General features: G+C 45.8%; 1 protein-coding gene across 1 annotated transcript; it reads right to left on the bottom strand.

Moving 5' to 3' along the window:
* Positions 1 to 749: 749 nt before the first annotated feature.
* Positions 750 to 15,718, bottom strand: UBE2I (ubiquitin conjugating enzyme E2 I). Its single transcript, XM_040440153.1, has 7 exons — positions 15,545 to 15,718; positions 11,431 to 11,507; positions 11,253 to 11,336; positions 9,391 to 9,463; positions 4,264 to 4,373; positions 4,105 to 4,184; positions 750 to 1,568 (listed from the first exon to the last, which is right to left on the bottom strand). Exons 2-7 carry the CDS (start codon positions 11,494 to 11,496, stop codon positions 1,505 to 1,507), a joined length of 477 nt encoding a protein of 158 aa, XP_040296087.1. The 5' UTR covers positions 11,497 to 11,507; positions 15,545 to 15,718; the 3' UTR covers positions 750 to 1,504.
* Between the last annotated feature and the right edge of the window lie 205 nt (positions 15,719 to 15,923).

Here is a 15,923-nt window from a genome sequence, read left to right as displayed (position 1 = left end):
AGTGCAGGACAATAGTCCCGAAGGTAGCTCGATGCGAACAGTATCATAGTAAATCAATGATGCTGTGCGCACGATGTATGCCGCTCTGGGACATATGGCCTGCTCACGGTCTTGTGCATGAGCCCTTAAACTGAATATATTCCCAGAAAACTATGTTTTGATCTGCTAGACGGGGAGATGCAGCTGCAGGCATCAGAAGTGATGCGGGTGGCGGGGAGCAAGGCAAGTAGAACCTGTGAGTTAGGGGCCCAGGCATTCGAGGGGTTGGATAACCCCCTTTAAACCCCATGAAGAATAAAAGCAGAAAAAGAAACAGCCTCTTCCATCCAATCGCAAAATATATAAAAAGACTACAAAGAACCAATTTCTTTACCAAAAGTCAGTCAGTTCCAAATGACTTGTTTTATTTGAATCAGGTATGATGGTACAGTGTGCATGTGATTGGCAGATTTCCAACAAACAGCATTATACTTACCAGGTTTAAATTTTGGTTTTACTGCTGTTTATTTAAATCTGCATATTTATTTTTTATTTTTTCGGGGTTACAAAACACATACAGTATATGGTCAGCCAATTACATCGAGATGCCAGGCTATATCATCTGTGTATCCTAGATGGTCGAAGAAAACAAAAATGCACAGTTCTTTTTCAGAATGCACAGAAAGTAAAAGTGTCAATGTCAGTTTACAAGCCAAGAAGATTTCCACGTATGGTCCTTTTTCATGAAAAAGATAAAAAGAAACAAAAACCTTTATATAAACAGTTTATTTTCATCTAAACAGCAACACAGACAGAACGCCATATAAACACAAAAGGAAGTGATGCAGAAGCAAGAGGCTGACTGAACATCGGAGGCACTAGGTTGCAATGACCAACCTTAGTTTCTGAGAGACCTAAAAAAAAGGAAAAAAAAAAAATTTGGGGGGCAGGGGAGGGGGTAGAAGTCATGACATTGGTTTTTAATACAGCCAGCTAGAGGCTAGATATAGTTCTAAACTTTTTTTTTTAAATATTTTTAAGCATGCCTGCATCGGATAGCAAAGAAGAAAAAAAACAAAGAAAAAAAAACAAAAAAAAAAAAAAAAAAAAAAAAACTATATAGATTACTAGTGGATTTATAGAAGTATAAAAGTTTATAATTTTACAGCAGTTGAAATACTGACATCAATATTAAAATAAAAGCAAGTTTTACATCATAACAATCAAAATACAAAAAGACTGAAGGAAGAGACCCTGTATGAAAAAACGGGGGGGATATTCAGCAAATTTAGAACTCTATACAAGTGGCGAAAAATGGAAAAAAAAAAATATATAAAAAAAAATAAAATGGCACACATACGACCCCCTCCCCTACGTGACTTATTTGTATTTAGCGTCATTCAATTTTGCAAAAAAAATTGTTTTTGTAAACAAGTTCTTGCCAAACCAATCCCTTCCTTTTTTTTTTAGTTTTTTTTTTTAGTTTTTTTTCCTTATTTATTGTAAGATGCCACATTGCTGAAGCTTATGATGGTGCAAACTTCTTGGCTTGTGCTCGGACTCTTTTTTCATATTCAACTCTGTTTTGGCTGGAGAAAGAAAATGCAGATATTAAAAAACACAGTAGAAGCACATGGACCATAATAAATCTGGGATATAGAACAGGTGGAGCAGGATTTATTAGCAGAGGACATAAGGTAATGTTCAGGGTAGAAACGGCTATTCTCAGGGCACCCCATAGACACTGGGTTGTCAGTGGGTTCAGCCAAAAATACAGCAATGTGTACGGAGTGCTCGTCTCTCCCCTAAAAGACTATTTTGAGGGAGAGAAAGATCAGGCAAAATTTTTTATTTTTTGCCTAAATAGTTTTTTCTCTCTCCCAGGAGATAAGCCACCACTAGAGGTGTTAGGGGCAGCAGTCTTCTCTCTCCCCATATTAAAAAATAAAAAATGTAATTAAAATTAAAAAAAAACACACATAAAACTGAACCTCAAACTGCATGTCTCCAGCCAACAGACACTAGACCTGGATGATGTTCTTCGCAATAACCTGGACCTAAAAACCAACCGCATAATGCTCCTCATCAATACTACCCACATTTCTCTGCATGGTTCCTCCAACAAATTACTAAACTAATTTTGGCCACAGACCAATGGCAGTATCCTCCTGCTGAGAAAAATGGTGGCAGTCTTAAAACAGATCAGTCATAATGACCAATGAACAATCAGTAAGAGACCCTTAGGGAGTTCGGCAATTACAGCCACTAAATGGACCTCTACAGTGGCAAACCGTGCAGTCACAAGTCCCTCAGCAGGTCGGAACATTATGGCCATTAAAACAGCCCTAAACCAGTCATAAAGGACACTCCGGGACATGGGCACTGCACAGTAGACCTCAAAACATTTTCAGAAATCTGGATAAACCTGTTGTGAACGTCACAACTGAAAAATCTCTTCTCTGACTCCTTTAACTCCTTGCACACATTTGCAACTTTTATTCTGCAGCATCAATGCATCCAAAAGAAAAAACATGTAGCCCGACCCAGTCTTGTGCTACTCCCTTCCATCAGCAAGTAAGGCCTCTTGCACACGAATGCATTTTCTTTCTGTGTCCATTCCGTTTTTTTTTGCAGACCGTATGGTTCCACGAAAAAAATAAAACAAAACATGTCCTATTATTGTCCGCATTACGGATAAGGATAGGACCGTTCTATGAAGGGCCAGCTGTTCCATTTTGCAAAGTACAGAATGCACACAGATGTCATACGTATTTTTTGCGGATCCGTTTTTTGCAGACCGCAAAATACATATGGTTGCATGCAAGAGGCCTAAAGCAGAGGGAATGGAGTCAGAAGACTATAGGATGGGCCAGCAATACTGCTGTGTGAAGCCCGTCAGCAATGGGACACAGGTCCGTACACACTAAATGGTGGGAGAAGTCAACATCTGCAAAGCTGCTTTTTTGCAGTCTTCCCCTTACATGTAAAATACTGAACAGTACCCCGGGACCTGACAACTATGGGGTTACTTAAACCCTTGGATACCAAATCCGTGCAGGATAGACAGGGGTGAGTGGCGCGAGACTGGCCGTGTTAAAAGTTGGTTATCTGGCTTAAATTTCATTCCCTTTGAGGTATATGGCTGTGGTGTCCTGCCTCCCTGGGGTTGCACCCATGCAACCATCGTGGTCTTAGTGGATACTCTCTGGCATGGTATCCCCTAGTCCAGGGATGGGCAAACTAATGCTCTCCATCTGTTGTAAAGCTACAGCTCCCAGTATGCCCAGTCTGCCGACAGCCGACAGCAGGGCATGATGGGATTTGTAGTTTGAGAACAGCTGGAGAGCCGCAGTTTGCCCATCCCTGGTCCAAGGATCAGCAACCTTCAGCACTCCAGCTGTTGTGAAACTACAATTCCTGGCAGACTACATGCTCTTCTATGGGATTATTGAGAACAGCAAAGTGTGCATGCTGGGAGTTGTATTTTCACAACAGCTGGAGTGCTGAAGGCTGCTGATCCCTGTCCTAGTCCAGTAATGCAAGTTTCTCCTCACCACTGGGCTGCGCATCTCCAATTGATATGACCCCCACCCCCGGGGGTGGGTCTATGGGCAAACCTTTGGCATCCGTTTATTAGGACTTTCAAAGAATTTACCATTTGTATGCTCTATGTGCATGTTCTGCAAGCCCTCGTGATCTAGATGAAGATTGCCGACCAGTAAATGTGCAGACTAGGGCGTGAGCAAATCACGCTTCGGATCCAAGATCCAAAGTCAATGCGTTCCCCAACTTCATGGAGACCTGTCTCCATACAGCATTAAGATGAATGCGCTGCGCAGAGGCAAAATTCATTAAGTCTGAAGTCTCACAAGACTTCGATTATACAACTTTAAATACAGCAGTCCGAAGTCTGCTTCGGTACAGACTTGGATCCGAAACGCAAATCGTTCACCCCTAGTGGGGACTTCGCCAACATCTCTATCACTACAACATTCGCCCTCCTTGTTGAGGTCTTTGTCATCATTCACAAGCTGTAGGGCACTATATTCTAGAAAGGTGATTGTCAATATTTCTTCTTTTTTTTTAAAGTTACAAAAATAAAATAAAAAAAGTTTTAATACTGACCAGTAAATTGTGTATGCCTCTGCTTGAGCTGGATCTTGTATATTTGGTTCATTTAGAAGTTCTTGTATTCCTAACAAGATCTGTGAACAGAGAGGAAGGTGTTAGTGTCCGTCCAAGGTCCTGATCCTCTTCCTACGGCCGCCGCAAAGCAAGGTTTACCTGTTTAATTGTGATTGCTGGCCTCCAATCCTTATCTTCTTCTAAGATAGACAGACACACTGTGCCTGAAGGATAGACATTTGGGTGGAATAATGGAGGTTCAAATTTACCTGTTTAATAAGAGAACACAGATTAGAAGCAGGTTTGTATCACATGATGTGGATCGGCAGTGGGCTCTGCATGCAGTTTACAGCTAATAGCTGGGGCCACGCCAGTACTTTCTATTGTTGCAGCCCGTCAATAAGCAGTAATCCGTATGCAGACCCTGTAGCCGGACCACTTTAGACACACAGGTTTTAACGGGGCGAGAGGAATAAGTCACTGCCACACGCTAGCTTATCTCCAGTGGAAACATCGGGTCAACCGGGAAAGGACTGGCCAAAGACCTTACAGTGAAACCTCCCGGAGGGCCGATGCCCAGGGAGCCACTTGAGACCTCTTCACAGCCAGCAGGCAGGTAGTGATCTTAAAGGATAACTGTCACACTTAGACCGCAATTTCAATTTTCATATATGTAGTTACTAATAACTTGATATTCCAGAATCAGTTACTATTAGACTGACTTACCCCATATTTAATAAGATTCAGCCCTTAGCAACCAGTCTGCATAAAACTGCAATCTCACTATTCAGTTAAGATGGCCGCCACTGCCCTCACCCTGAGGCTTATCCCGCCTGCCCTCACTAGCCATTCACAATAGCCCCCCAAAAGTGTCAGTAACCAGAGCCCCTCCCCCCAAAGGGTTAATCTCCTGCAGCACAAAGGGGTCCTCTTACCACATGTTGCTTTCATTTATACCCTGAGCAGATGGCAGATCTCCCTTCCCTGGTCTGCGCTGGTTCAACTCTGCATTCTCCAGCTCTGCTGAGTGAGGGAGCGTCTGCCAAGCGCAGGGACAGGGAGAAGTGCACACAGCCCAGGCACTGTTATCAGCTGCTGGGGAGGACCTGGCTTTAATCATTTACTTACAGTCCCTGGTTGTCAGTAATCTGACCCTGCACGCAGCGGATAGACGGACCATGCCTAGCAAACCTATTTTAAGCACAGGTAAAAGTAGGCAGTACAGGGACCAAAAATGGAATTAAGGGGTAATTGAATACACAGTGAAAAGTTTAAATAGGGCCACCAAGGAGATATTAATCATCACAATCCAATACTCCAAAAAAAAAAAAATATATATATAATAATACGACAGTTATCCTTTAAGGCCTCATGCACGGGCAACATCCGGCATTCAACTTAAATGGGTCCGTGGTCTGTCCGCACCGCAAAAATAAACTATAAAATAAATTGTTATACCATCGCTCTTCTCTATACTGAATCATTGTCTGCCGGCAGCAGATTGCGATTAGACACCACGATCTGCTGCGTGCAAACAATGATTTTTTGTTTAACCTGCCGAAAGATTTGGATTGCCCGATGAACGAGCATTTGCTCGTACATTGGACAATCGACGACAGTATTAGGGCTCATTCACACAACTGTGCCGTTTTTTTGCGGTCCGCAAAAAACTGATGCCGCCCGTGTGCCTTCTGCAATTTGCGGAACGGAACAGGAGGCTTATTATAGAAATGCCTATTCTTGTCCGTTTTGCTCGGACTCAATTTTTGCGGGGCCACGGAAACGAGCAGCGGACAGCATACAGAGTGCTGTCTGCATCTTTTGCGGACCCATTGAAATGAATGCTTCCGTATACGGACTGTATGTGGAACGCAGAAAATGGCCCATATACGAAACACAAAATACGTTTGTGTGAACGAGCCCTTAGACTGCTAGATGATCGCTAACGAGAATTACTATGAACACTCAGTGATCATCTGCCAAAAAATTGGCAGGTGTAATACAGGCTTTATGCTCCCTCCTGAATTCAACTGTATTGCCATCATGTATACACGTCCGACTAATGATATATATTATTGTCAGTTTGACCCAGGGAGTGGTAGATAATACAGTGGTCTGGGACCTCCTTCTACTCAAGTGGCTGTCGTCGGACCTAGCGAAACGCATTGGGACTATGAGGGTCTAGTAAGCAACAGGGTAATTACCGTATTTTTCGTTTTATAAGACGCACTTTTTTTCCCCCAAAAGAGGGGGGAAAATGACAGTGCGTCTTATAAAACGATGGTTGACTTTTTTACACGGCTGACACTGATGTATCGCCGGCCGCTATGCAGCACAGTGTGGCCGGTGATACATCAGTCAGTGCGGGGAGGGAGGAGGGGCTGGAGGCAACTCACAGCGGGGCCCGGTGCAGTCACTGTAGTACACTGGGCCCCTCGCACAGAAGTCTTTGTATGTAAAATCTTTCATTAATCCTTTATACCGTAAATCGCTCTCCTTTTGATAAACTTTACTAGCCTAATCGCCTGCATCAGTACTCACCATGAATGTAGCGTGCGGTCCTGCCGGCGTGTGACTGACGTCACGCTCCTCCCACTTCATTAATGAAGCAGGATGAAGTCATGCGCGCCGGAGGGACCGCACGCTACATTCATAGTGAGTACTGATGCAGGCGATTAGGCTAGTAAAGTTTATCAAAAGGAGAGCGATTTACGGTATAAAGGATTAATGAAAGATTTTACATACAAAGACTTCTGTGCGCGGGGCCCGGTGTACTACAGTGACTGCACCGGGCCCCGCTGTGAGTTGCCTCCAGCCCCTCCTCCCTCCCCGCACTGTGACTGATGTATCACCGGCCACACTGTGCTGCATAGCGGCCGGCGATACATCAGTGTCAGCTAGTTTATCAAAAGGAGAGCGATTGATTCAGGATTAAAGAAATATTTAACATACAAACAATAAAGTACTGTAATGCTGTGAAACATAGGGCCATGAGGAGGACCAGCATAAGATGCTATATGTGTGTGATCCACACATATAGCATCTTATGCTGGCCCCCCTCATGGCCCTATGTGTCACAGTGCACATCCCCTAACAGTGCATCATCCATAGATCCCCCCCCATAACAGTGCATCATCCACAGATTCCCCCCCCCCACCCCCCCATAACAGTGCGTCATCCATAGATCCCCCCCATAACAGTGTCATCCACAGATCCCCCATAAGTGTCATCCCCAGACCATTCGTTCAAAATCCACCAAAAGCACACCTTTTGGTTAAAAATATTTTTTTTCTTATTTTCCTCCTCAAAAACCTAGGTGCGTCTTATAATCAGGTGCGTCTTATAAAGCGAAAAATACGGTAAGCACAGGACCAAGGTTCTAGCAGGCCGGGTCGCTCTTTTCAGGCGGGTGCTCCGAAGACAGCCACTTGAGGTGCTCCCTGCTGATAAGACTAGTATCTATAGGGTCAGAGCACCTAGGCAAATAGTGATAAGCTGTCTTTCCACTTCAAAACCACCACTGATGTATTTGAGACACAATTGGCTATACCCAGCCAGAGCTATCTGAACCTTTACTGTACCTGGACTACTGAATATTATAAGTACTTTTTGTATCAATGTTAGACGTTTTAAATAATTAAATAAAGGTTTTATATTATTTAGTATAAGGAGGTCCCAGATTACTGTATTAAAGGGGTTGTAAAAGTTATTTTTTTTGTTCTTTATAGGTTTCTAACTAATCAAATGTAACAGCTTTGCCATGCACTTACTGCATCCTTAGTTGCTCCTTTCTCAGAGTTCACGGAGGGTCACATGACCTGTGATGTCAGCTTCTCTCCCTGCTCTGATCATGATTTGTGCACAAAATGGTCTCGACTTTCTGGTCTGTGCATGCAAATAAAATATATATAAAATTTATACCGGATCTGTTTTTCCCGGATGACACCGGAGAGACGGATCTGGTATTTCAATACATTTGTCTGACAAATGCCATCAGTTTGTGTCCAGATTGCTGGATCAGGCAGGCAGTTCCGGCGACGGAACTGCCTGCCGGAATCCTCTGCTGCAAGTGTGAAAGTACCCTTACTGAGTAGCTGCAGGCAGTGAGGAGATAAATGCTGGGCACAGGAGCTGACAGAGGAGTTCTGCAGAGCATTGCACAACAGATGGGGGGGGGGGGGGGGAAATCCTGTGTGTATTAGCAGTGTCATGTAGTCCCACACATACAACATTCTGCCAAGTCTCCCAGCAGGCAGACATGTAATTTAGGGCAGACTTATTTACTCCCTTTGCAGAGCTGGGGGAGGGGCAGAGATTGTTGTTATTGCAGGTAAACAAAGGGCCAGAAGAGAACCAGAGAAATAAATTTGTATTTATTTTTTTCCTTAACCTAAAACTTGCTTGGCTTAGTTATATATTGCTGCCCATCAGATTTACAGTGCTATATATTTCTTTTCATAACTCAGACAACCCCTTTAATTGTATTGCCATCATGAGGACAGAACACGGCAGCTGGCCACTAGAGCTTCGGATCATAGATCTGAAGTTGATTCATTCAAACACTTTGTTTCAATGCAGTCTGGAGTCCTGCCTCCGTACAGCTTTAAAATGTATTGCCTCCATAGAGGCAAAATTCGCCTTTATCCGAACTCACGCAAGACTTCGGTATTCATGTATAAATCTTTAAAACATTTAAAATTCGGAATCCGCAGTCTGGTTTGGTAACAGCTGGTACCTCGGTACCAACCTAACTTCGGATTACGAATTTTAAGTGTTTTTAAAGATGTAGAAATTAATACAAAATTAATTCACCAATGTCTCATGTGACTTCGGGTAAATTAATATTGCCTCCACAGAGACAATACATTTTAATGTTGTATGGAGACAGGTCTCAGGCAGCATTAAAACAAAGTGTCTGAACGAATAGACTTCGGATCCATGACCCAAAGCTCAATTCGCTCAAGCCTACTGCCACCACACGGGTAGTTTTTTTGTGCTGCTGGGGCAGTATTTTGCGATGCCCTTTGGTATTTGGCTTTGCTGGGCTGGTATAATGTGCTGCAATATGGTAGTACTGGCGTTGGTCCCGTCTTCCTTTAATTTGGACCAGACTACAAAATTGTGCCACTTATTTTTTCCGGGGTCACTAAGTTATAAGTTCGCTCCTGGAATTAATATGTGGAAATTTAACATGTCTGATCCTCCTCTATGTCCCGCCAAGATGCACATCATTGGGGAGTCACGACATGTCCAAACTTGGAGGCATGGCAGGAGCCGAATACTTACATTTCGGAGGCGAAGAGGGATAATCATCCTTAAAAAGCATTCGTAGTTTAAATAATCCTCCTTCCCATGGGGTCTGCAGAACACAAACACATGATCATTAAGATTAAACATGCAGATCATCAACATCTATAACTGAATCAGTTTTTATTTGGGTCTTTTAAGACAGTTCAGATACCGCATGTAGATGGCATTTTAATTTTTTTGGGTTGAAGAGAAGGCTGCAATGGCACAGGACATGCCTTCTCTTCAACCAGCTGACCTGTGGGGGTTCCAGGTGTCAGACCCCCCACCGATCTGATATCGATGACCAACCACTTTAAGTATAACTTAAGGGTTATTCCAGGTAAGAAAAAAAAAAAAAAAAAAAAAAAAAAAAAAAAAGGAAGCATACCACAGAGGTTATAACCTGCCCCAATGGCATTCCCATTTCCTGCTACGTTCAGACAGGAGTAGGATATGGAGCGCAGCGAGGACCTGGGCATAGTCTGAACAGTCATGGATCAATGAGGTGTGTACTTTTTTTTTTAAACCATGGGATGATTCGGAGGCATACTGAGAAAAGCCTTTCAACTATGGCTGGCCTCAAGGGCAGCCTCCTTTACAAGTGGGGTACACAAGACCCTCATGATCTTGCATGTATAGCAAAACCTATTGCTATTCCAAAAATGTTTATTGTATGACTACCAGACAGACAGTCTCTTCAAATTAATATGGGGATTGACAAATGTATGATGGCCTTTGACGAGGCAGACCGTTTTAGACTAAATTACCTGCAAGATCTAGTACATAAAATGGACACAGATCTCTTCAGACATGGGATGGGAGCCCCTGCTGCACTGATGTCAACCCAGGGATATTGGGGGTTATTTACTAACAGAAATCCGCCTGTACTAGGAGTATTTCTGGCGCAGATTTTGGCACAAAAGGTTCCTCGCGGCGCAATCTGCAACGTTTCCTGGCTTATCCCAGGTCTAAAGAAATGGGCCTGGCGTGGGCAGGCCTGTCTCATTCATTTTCTGTGCCTGTTTTAGGGTCCATTCACACTTCCGTAAGTGTTTTGTGGATCCGCAAAACACGGACACTGGCAATGTGCATTCCGCAATTTGCGGACCTCACATCGCCAGCACTATAATAGAAAATGCCTAATCTTATCCGCAATTGCGGACAAGAATAGGACATGCTCTATTTTTTTGCGGAAACGGAAGCACGGATCCGCGGATGCGCACAGCACATTCCGGCCCCATTGAAAATGAATGGGTCTGCACCCATTCTGCAAAATTGCAGAACAGATGCGGACGTGTGAATGGACCCTTAGGTGTAGAAAACGGTCTAAATCTACACCAGCAAGGGAGCCAGAACCTCTACATAACTTCAGCAGTTCCACTGCAGGGGCTTAAAGGGAACCTGTCACCGGGATTTTGTGTATAGAGCTGAGGACATGGGTTGCTAGATGGCCGCTAGCACATCCGCAATACCCAGTCCCCATAGCTCTGTGTGCTTTTATTGTGTATAAAAAAATAAATAAAAAAAAAAAGATTTGATACATATGCAAATTAACCTGAGACGAGTCCTGTCCCTGAGATGAGTCCAGCGTGAAGGAGCCCTGCACTGCCCCACATCCTCCGAATCTCCTCCTTGCTCCCCGACGTCAGAAAGCTAGAGCGCCGTAATCATGTCCTCAGCTCTATACACAAAATCCTGGTGACAGGTTTCCTTTAAGACCGGTGTCTAAGACGTCAGTCTTAATAAGTGACCCCCACAGTCTGTGGATCTTTTGGCATCAGTAGAGCCTCCATGTTTGGGTTTGCTCTTTTAACGCTACATAAGTAATGCAGAAAGCTGTGCGAAAATGATTCTCTTACCCCTTTCTTGCCTGGAATAGCACATTCCCAGTTCATCAAGTTCATTGTGCCATCTGGATTTTTTGTTGGTACTGCAACAAACCCCTTAAGAGATAGGGGGAGAAAAAAAAAAAAAAAAAATTATAAAAGTAGTGTTATATAAAACTCATCAGGTTAGAAATTAATAAATGAAACTTACAAAAGGATGGTCTTTTCTCCAAGCTTTCCTTTCCTGTGCGAGTCTGCTCAGGGCTATGCCAGACATAGTTTGGGTTCCTGTAACATAAAGCGCTGGGTTACATACAGTATCAGCTTTTACATATCACCATCTAGTGGCCAAGATGCCAACTGTGGGAAACGGAGCACAGGACTTAGGCCAGATACACATCTTTGATGGAAGTTTCCTCTATAAACTCCCCCCCCCCCCCCCCCCCCCCCAACGTAAAAGAACTCAAGGCAAATAAATATGACACGCGCCAATAAGCCACATTCACACCTGCAATAAATACGTTCTCTACCGTCGCTTCCTTAGTGCGCACTTTTATTCTTGCAGTCAAAAGAATGGATCTACTCACCTTCCTGATCCTCACTGGACCTGCAGCCGTCACAGGCCATTCATCAAATGACTGGCCTCAGCAGCGACGTATTATTCATGCACATGTGACGACTGAAGCCAGTGCCCGTGAAGTTACCAGTACTGGCCCTCTAGGGATCGGAGTGGCGGCACTTTTTTTATTTTATTTTTTACTGCCCCCACAATGAGGTAATACAATCAATTCTCAGTCAGAAAAAGGGCTGAGCCCAAATAAGAGCTAGTGACAGAAGGCGGCCCTGCTGCATGGGACTCGGTTTCAGCACGGCTCCCTTCATCAGGTCATAATCTGCGCCGAAATGGGTTTTCTGACAGCAAGTCATCTTCTAAGAACTCCTGAAACTCTTATTGGACAACGCTGCAAACATGTTAACATTGGACCTCGGGCAGGTGACCCGGGAGGGAAAACCGGCGTCAGCTCCGTCCAAGATCATTAAGCAAGACCTGACGAAGTGCACAAAACAAACCTCATTAGAAATATTTCTTCCTGGCTCTTTTTGGGCAGCACTACCACTTAGGGATCCACTTTATTTATTTTTTTAGACTGACTAGTCGCAAAATGTTTTTGGGGTGTAGGTAGAAACCGAAGTACTCAGAGGAAACCCATGCAAACCAAGTCTGCGCAGATGTTACCTTTGGTCAGATTTGAACCTGGGCCTGCAGAGCGGCAACGACCCCTAGGGCTGTCACAGGCAGTAGGAGCAGCAGAAGAACGTGCTCAGGTGCGTTTTAGGAGATTGCCATCAAACTGCGCGGCTCGATGCGAGACCAACAGGAGCGAGTCCAAGGGTAACCAGAATCGAAAGTCTACACACAAATAACCAGGACTTCACTTGTCGAATCAAAATACCAGTAAAATTTAAAAAGGGAACTGGTCACCTCAACCGTGAGCTGCACGAAATCCTGATTGGGTCCTTCCTGGCCGACAGCTCTGTAAATAAAAAAGGGGGAGTCTAAGGGTGCAGATGGCGGGCCGAATGTACGCTGCATGTGGTGCCCAGGGAGCAAAATGCAACAGAGCTGAAGTCATACGGGGAGAGCGTTTTCACCAGTAGGTTTCAGGTGACCTGAATTCCTGCTCCGAGTCCTTGTCAGGAGGCTCCTCTCACTATACTAGACAATTAAGAAAAATATAAGCTTCCTCCAAGTCAAGTGATCGAGGTCATTGACTCAAAACATGATTCAGGGGTCAGAAGAACTGACCTCATAGATGTGCTAATGTGGGCCCACACCTGAGGGAACGCACTGTCCTACTGACGTGAGGAGCACATGCAAGATCCAGGCTTGAAAAAAATCCCAAAAGAAGTCAAACTTGTGTAGGAAGAGTCATCTCCGTCAGGTAAAGCCTTTCATTTCTTCTTTCTCGGTCAGTCTGTCCTTCACTTCTCATGTACTAGCGACGTTCCTCAAGATCTCCAACCAGGAGTCCAGAGGCTTCATTTCCATCCTTCTGACTCTGTTCCACCAACCTTCAGCTGCAGAATACTACGGAAGTACCAATCCATGACCCTTCTGCGCTTTCCTTACTGTTCATTTAATGCTGTGGGGGTCTCAATACCAGACCCCCGATAGGCAGCCATGTTTAGGGCATAGACAAGCACTTGCAATGATAAAGTGACTTCTAGAGGCCGACAAAGCAGAGCAGAGCTTCTCTCCAAGGCTGTGGGTCTTCACATAATATCTTCTTACCCATCGGCCATCCTGCCCAGGTCATGGTCATCCCGACGACTAGCCTGCATGGAAGTATGCTGCACCACTCATTATGGAGACTAAGCGCAGGGCATCCACAGCGGAGGAGCTTACCTTCTAATCCTCCTGCCAGGAGCCAGCCACTTATGTCTATGGGTGCTTGCCCGGGACACGTGGCCAGCTCCCTACCGTCTTCCTTCTAGAAGGGCATGCTACAGGAGAAAGCAGCCCACGTGCTGAAGTCTCTTCCACGGGAGCATGAAGCTGCAGGATCCATCGACGAAGCAAGCAGAGCTGTGGGCCCACCGCCCGCTCCGTGACCTCCCCATAGCCGCACATGGTCATGTCAGTGGCTGCCGGAGGTGCAGGGACAGCTGCTTATCTGATGGGGACAGTTGTGAGCATGCCCTGTACATCAGACCGTCGGTCACCTGTGTCTATGCAGAGTCAGTCGATACGGCGAATACTTCTAGAAACTGGCAGGCTCGCCACAACAACCAATCAGATAGCAGCTACTATTTGTCAAATGAAGGAGCCCTAAACAGGAAGTCGAAGCCAAAGATGGGGGGGGGGGGTTGATGTCACTGGGACCCGAGTAGAGAAGTGAACTTTCGAGACCTTTTATAATCACTGCCTTTAGGGGCGAATTCACACTCTGCAGATATTTTCTGAATTGAGTTTGCAGAAACCCACGTACTATTCAGACGCACAGATTTTCTGTTGCAGAACTTCTGAAACGCCCCATGAACACTTTTAGGTTACATCACAGTTTGCAGTCTCCGAATAGAAACCCGGCCCCCATCGCATTCACACAACACTATAAAACTTCAGGAGAATTTACGTTCAGGCCTAGTTCAGAACCTGGAGGGGGGGGGCGGAGGACGACACCTCTCATCATGCCCCCGCCCACTCAGGCCCTTAAGCGTTCCTCTGACGAGCCCTGCACTTGAATCCATCAAGACACAATCTCCATTCACCGACAGCAAGCAGAGAGATCTTGAAAGTGGTGTACACCGTGAAGAGGAGTCGCTGGCTTCTTCGTCCTACAGTAAACTTGCTCCGACTCTAGTAACGCTCGACCGAGGGCCTCCTCTCGTAACGTCAGGGCCTAGGAATAGTCGCCGACTAGCCGCGAAGGAAAAAAAAATAAAATCGTGTAGCGATCATCGGCGCCGGACCAGACGAGCGGCCCCCTATCCTGGTTGTCAGGATGCCACCACAGATCTCACTAGGTTTCTACAAAGCAGGCGCCACCTACAGTCTATTATCAGAACTGCTCCCACGTGTACAAGGTGGGAACCTAGCCGTGAGGCAACTGCTCGCCATGCAACGCCCTAATAAAACCGCTCGCGCCCGCCTCCCATCCGAGACCTCTATACCGACTGAACTTTTCAGCTTCACTTTCCCATATTTTTTTATAATATATATATATTTTTTGGGGAATTCTAAAGCTCCTTGTAAGAGGGAATCGCATAACTAGCAATTCCACAAAGGAATATTAATCAGATCTGAGCTCATCATCTGCCGCCATCCAGATGAAGGGGGGGGGGGCGCCCCGCGGGTCACCGATGAAGACGTGGGGTGTAAATACTGGCCCCCTGCAGGATTGCTATTTAAGCAATTACCCAAAATGGAACATCCCTTTAAATAAAGCCCGTCCATGTGGGCACTGACAGCTGGGAGGAAGTTGCCCCCCTAGCCATGTGGATGTGAAGCCTTGGTCCCCACGTCCAGGACTGTGACCACCTGCACCCTGTGACACCCATAGCAATGAATGGGAGGTGCGCTGCTGCTGCGGGGACTAGGGGGAAATAAAAATAAAAAAAAACACAGAACACAACGGCAGGAGCCCCCCTCTCCATCCCCGGTCAGGACGAGGCAGCCGGTAACGGCTACAGGCTGGGTCCTACAGCGGGGGGAGGGGGGCCAGTCCCGGGTCACGATGCGGCCTCCCACCGCCGCCCCCGCCCGTGCTGAGGAGGGAGCTCAGCCGGGAGAAACCCTTTCCTCGCCGGCCCCGGGAGCCGCTCACCTGCTGTAGCTTCACCCCCTGACAATCCGGGCTCCGCGGCGGCGACTGCTCTTTGTGTCGGGACAAAGCCCCTGAAGTTTCCCTCCTGAAGCAGCACTGAACCTGACCCAGACTAAATAAGACCTCATGTCACAAGGACCCCGGCCCCGCGGCTGCCCTCACAGCTGCCTGCACAAAAAGGGGAAACCCCGCCAAAGCCCCCAGACGACTCCTACCCCGCCCAGCAGGAGGCGCCTCACTCAATAAATACCGTCTAGCCACCGTGTGCATGACAAGGGTCCGCTGCTCTATGGTGAGGGCGGACCACCTGTCACCCAGCCGGTGGCCGGTTTATAGTTGAACATTAAAAACGGGCCGGTTATAAAACAGGCATAAACCG

Source organism: Bufo bufo, chromosome 7, assembly GCF_905171765.1.
Source record: "Bufo bufo chromosome 7, aBufBuf1.1, whole genome shotgun sequence".
Taxonomy (NCBI): domain Eukaryota; kingdom Metazoa; phylum Chordata; class Amphibia; order Anura; family Bufonidae; genus Bufo; species Bufo bufo.
The sequence above is the reverse complement of the archived record's forward strand: the minus strand, read 5'-3'. Positions and strand labels throughout refer to the sequence as shown.

Coding starts and splice junctions, on each gene's coding strand:
- UBE2I (XM_040440153.1), bottom strand. CDS start 11,496: ATGTCTGGCATAGCCCTGAGCAGACTCGCACAGGAAAGGAAAGCTTGG. Junction 4,185..4,263: donor CAGCAATCACAATTAAACAG/GTAAACCTTGCT, acceptor CTCTGTTCACAG/ATCTTGTTAGGAATACAAGA. Junction 1,569..4,104: donor GAGGCATACACAATTTACTG/GTCAGTATTAAA, acceptor TTCTTTCTCCAG/CCAAAACAGAGTTGAATATG.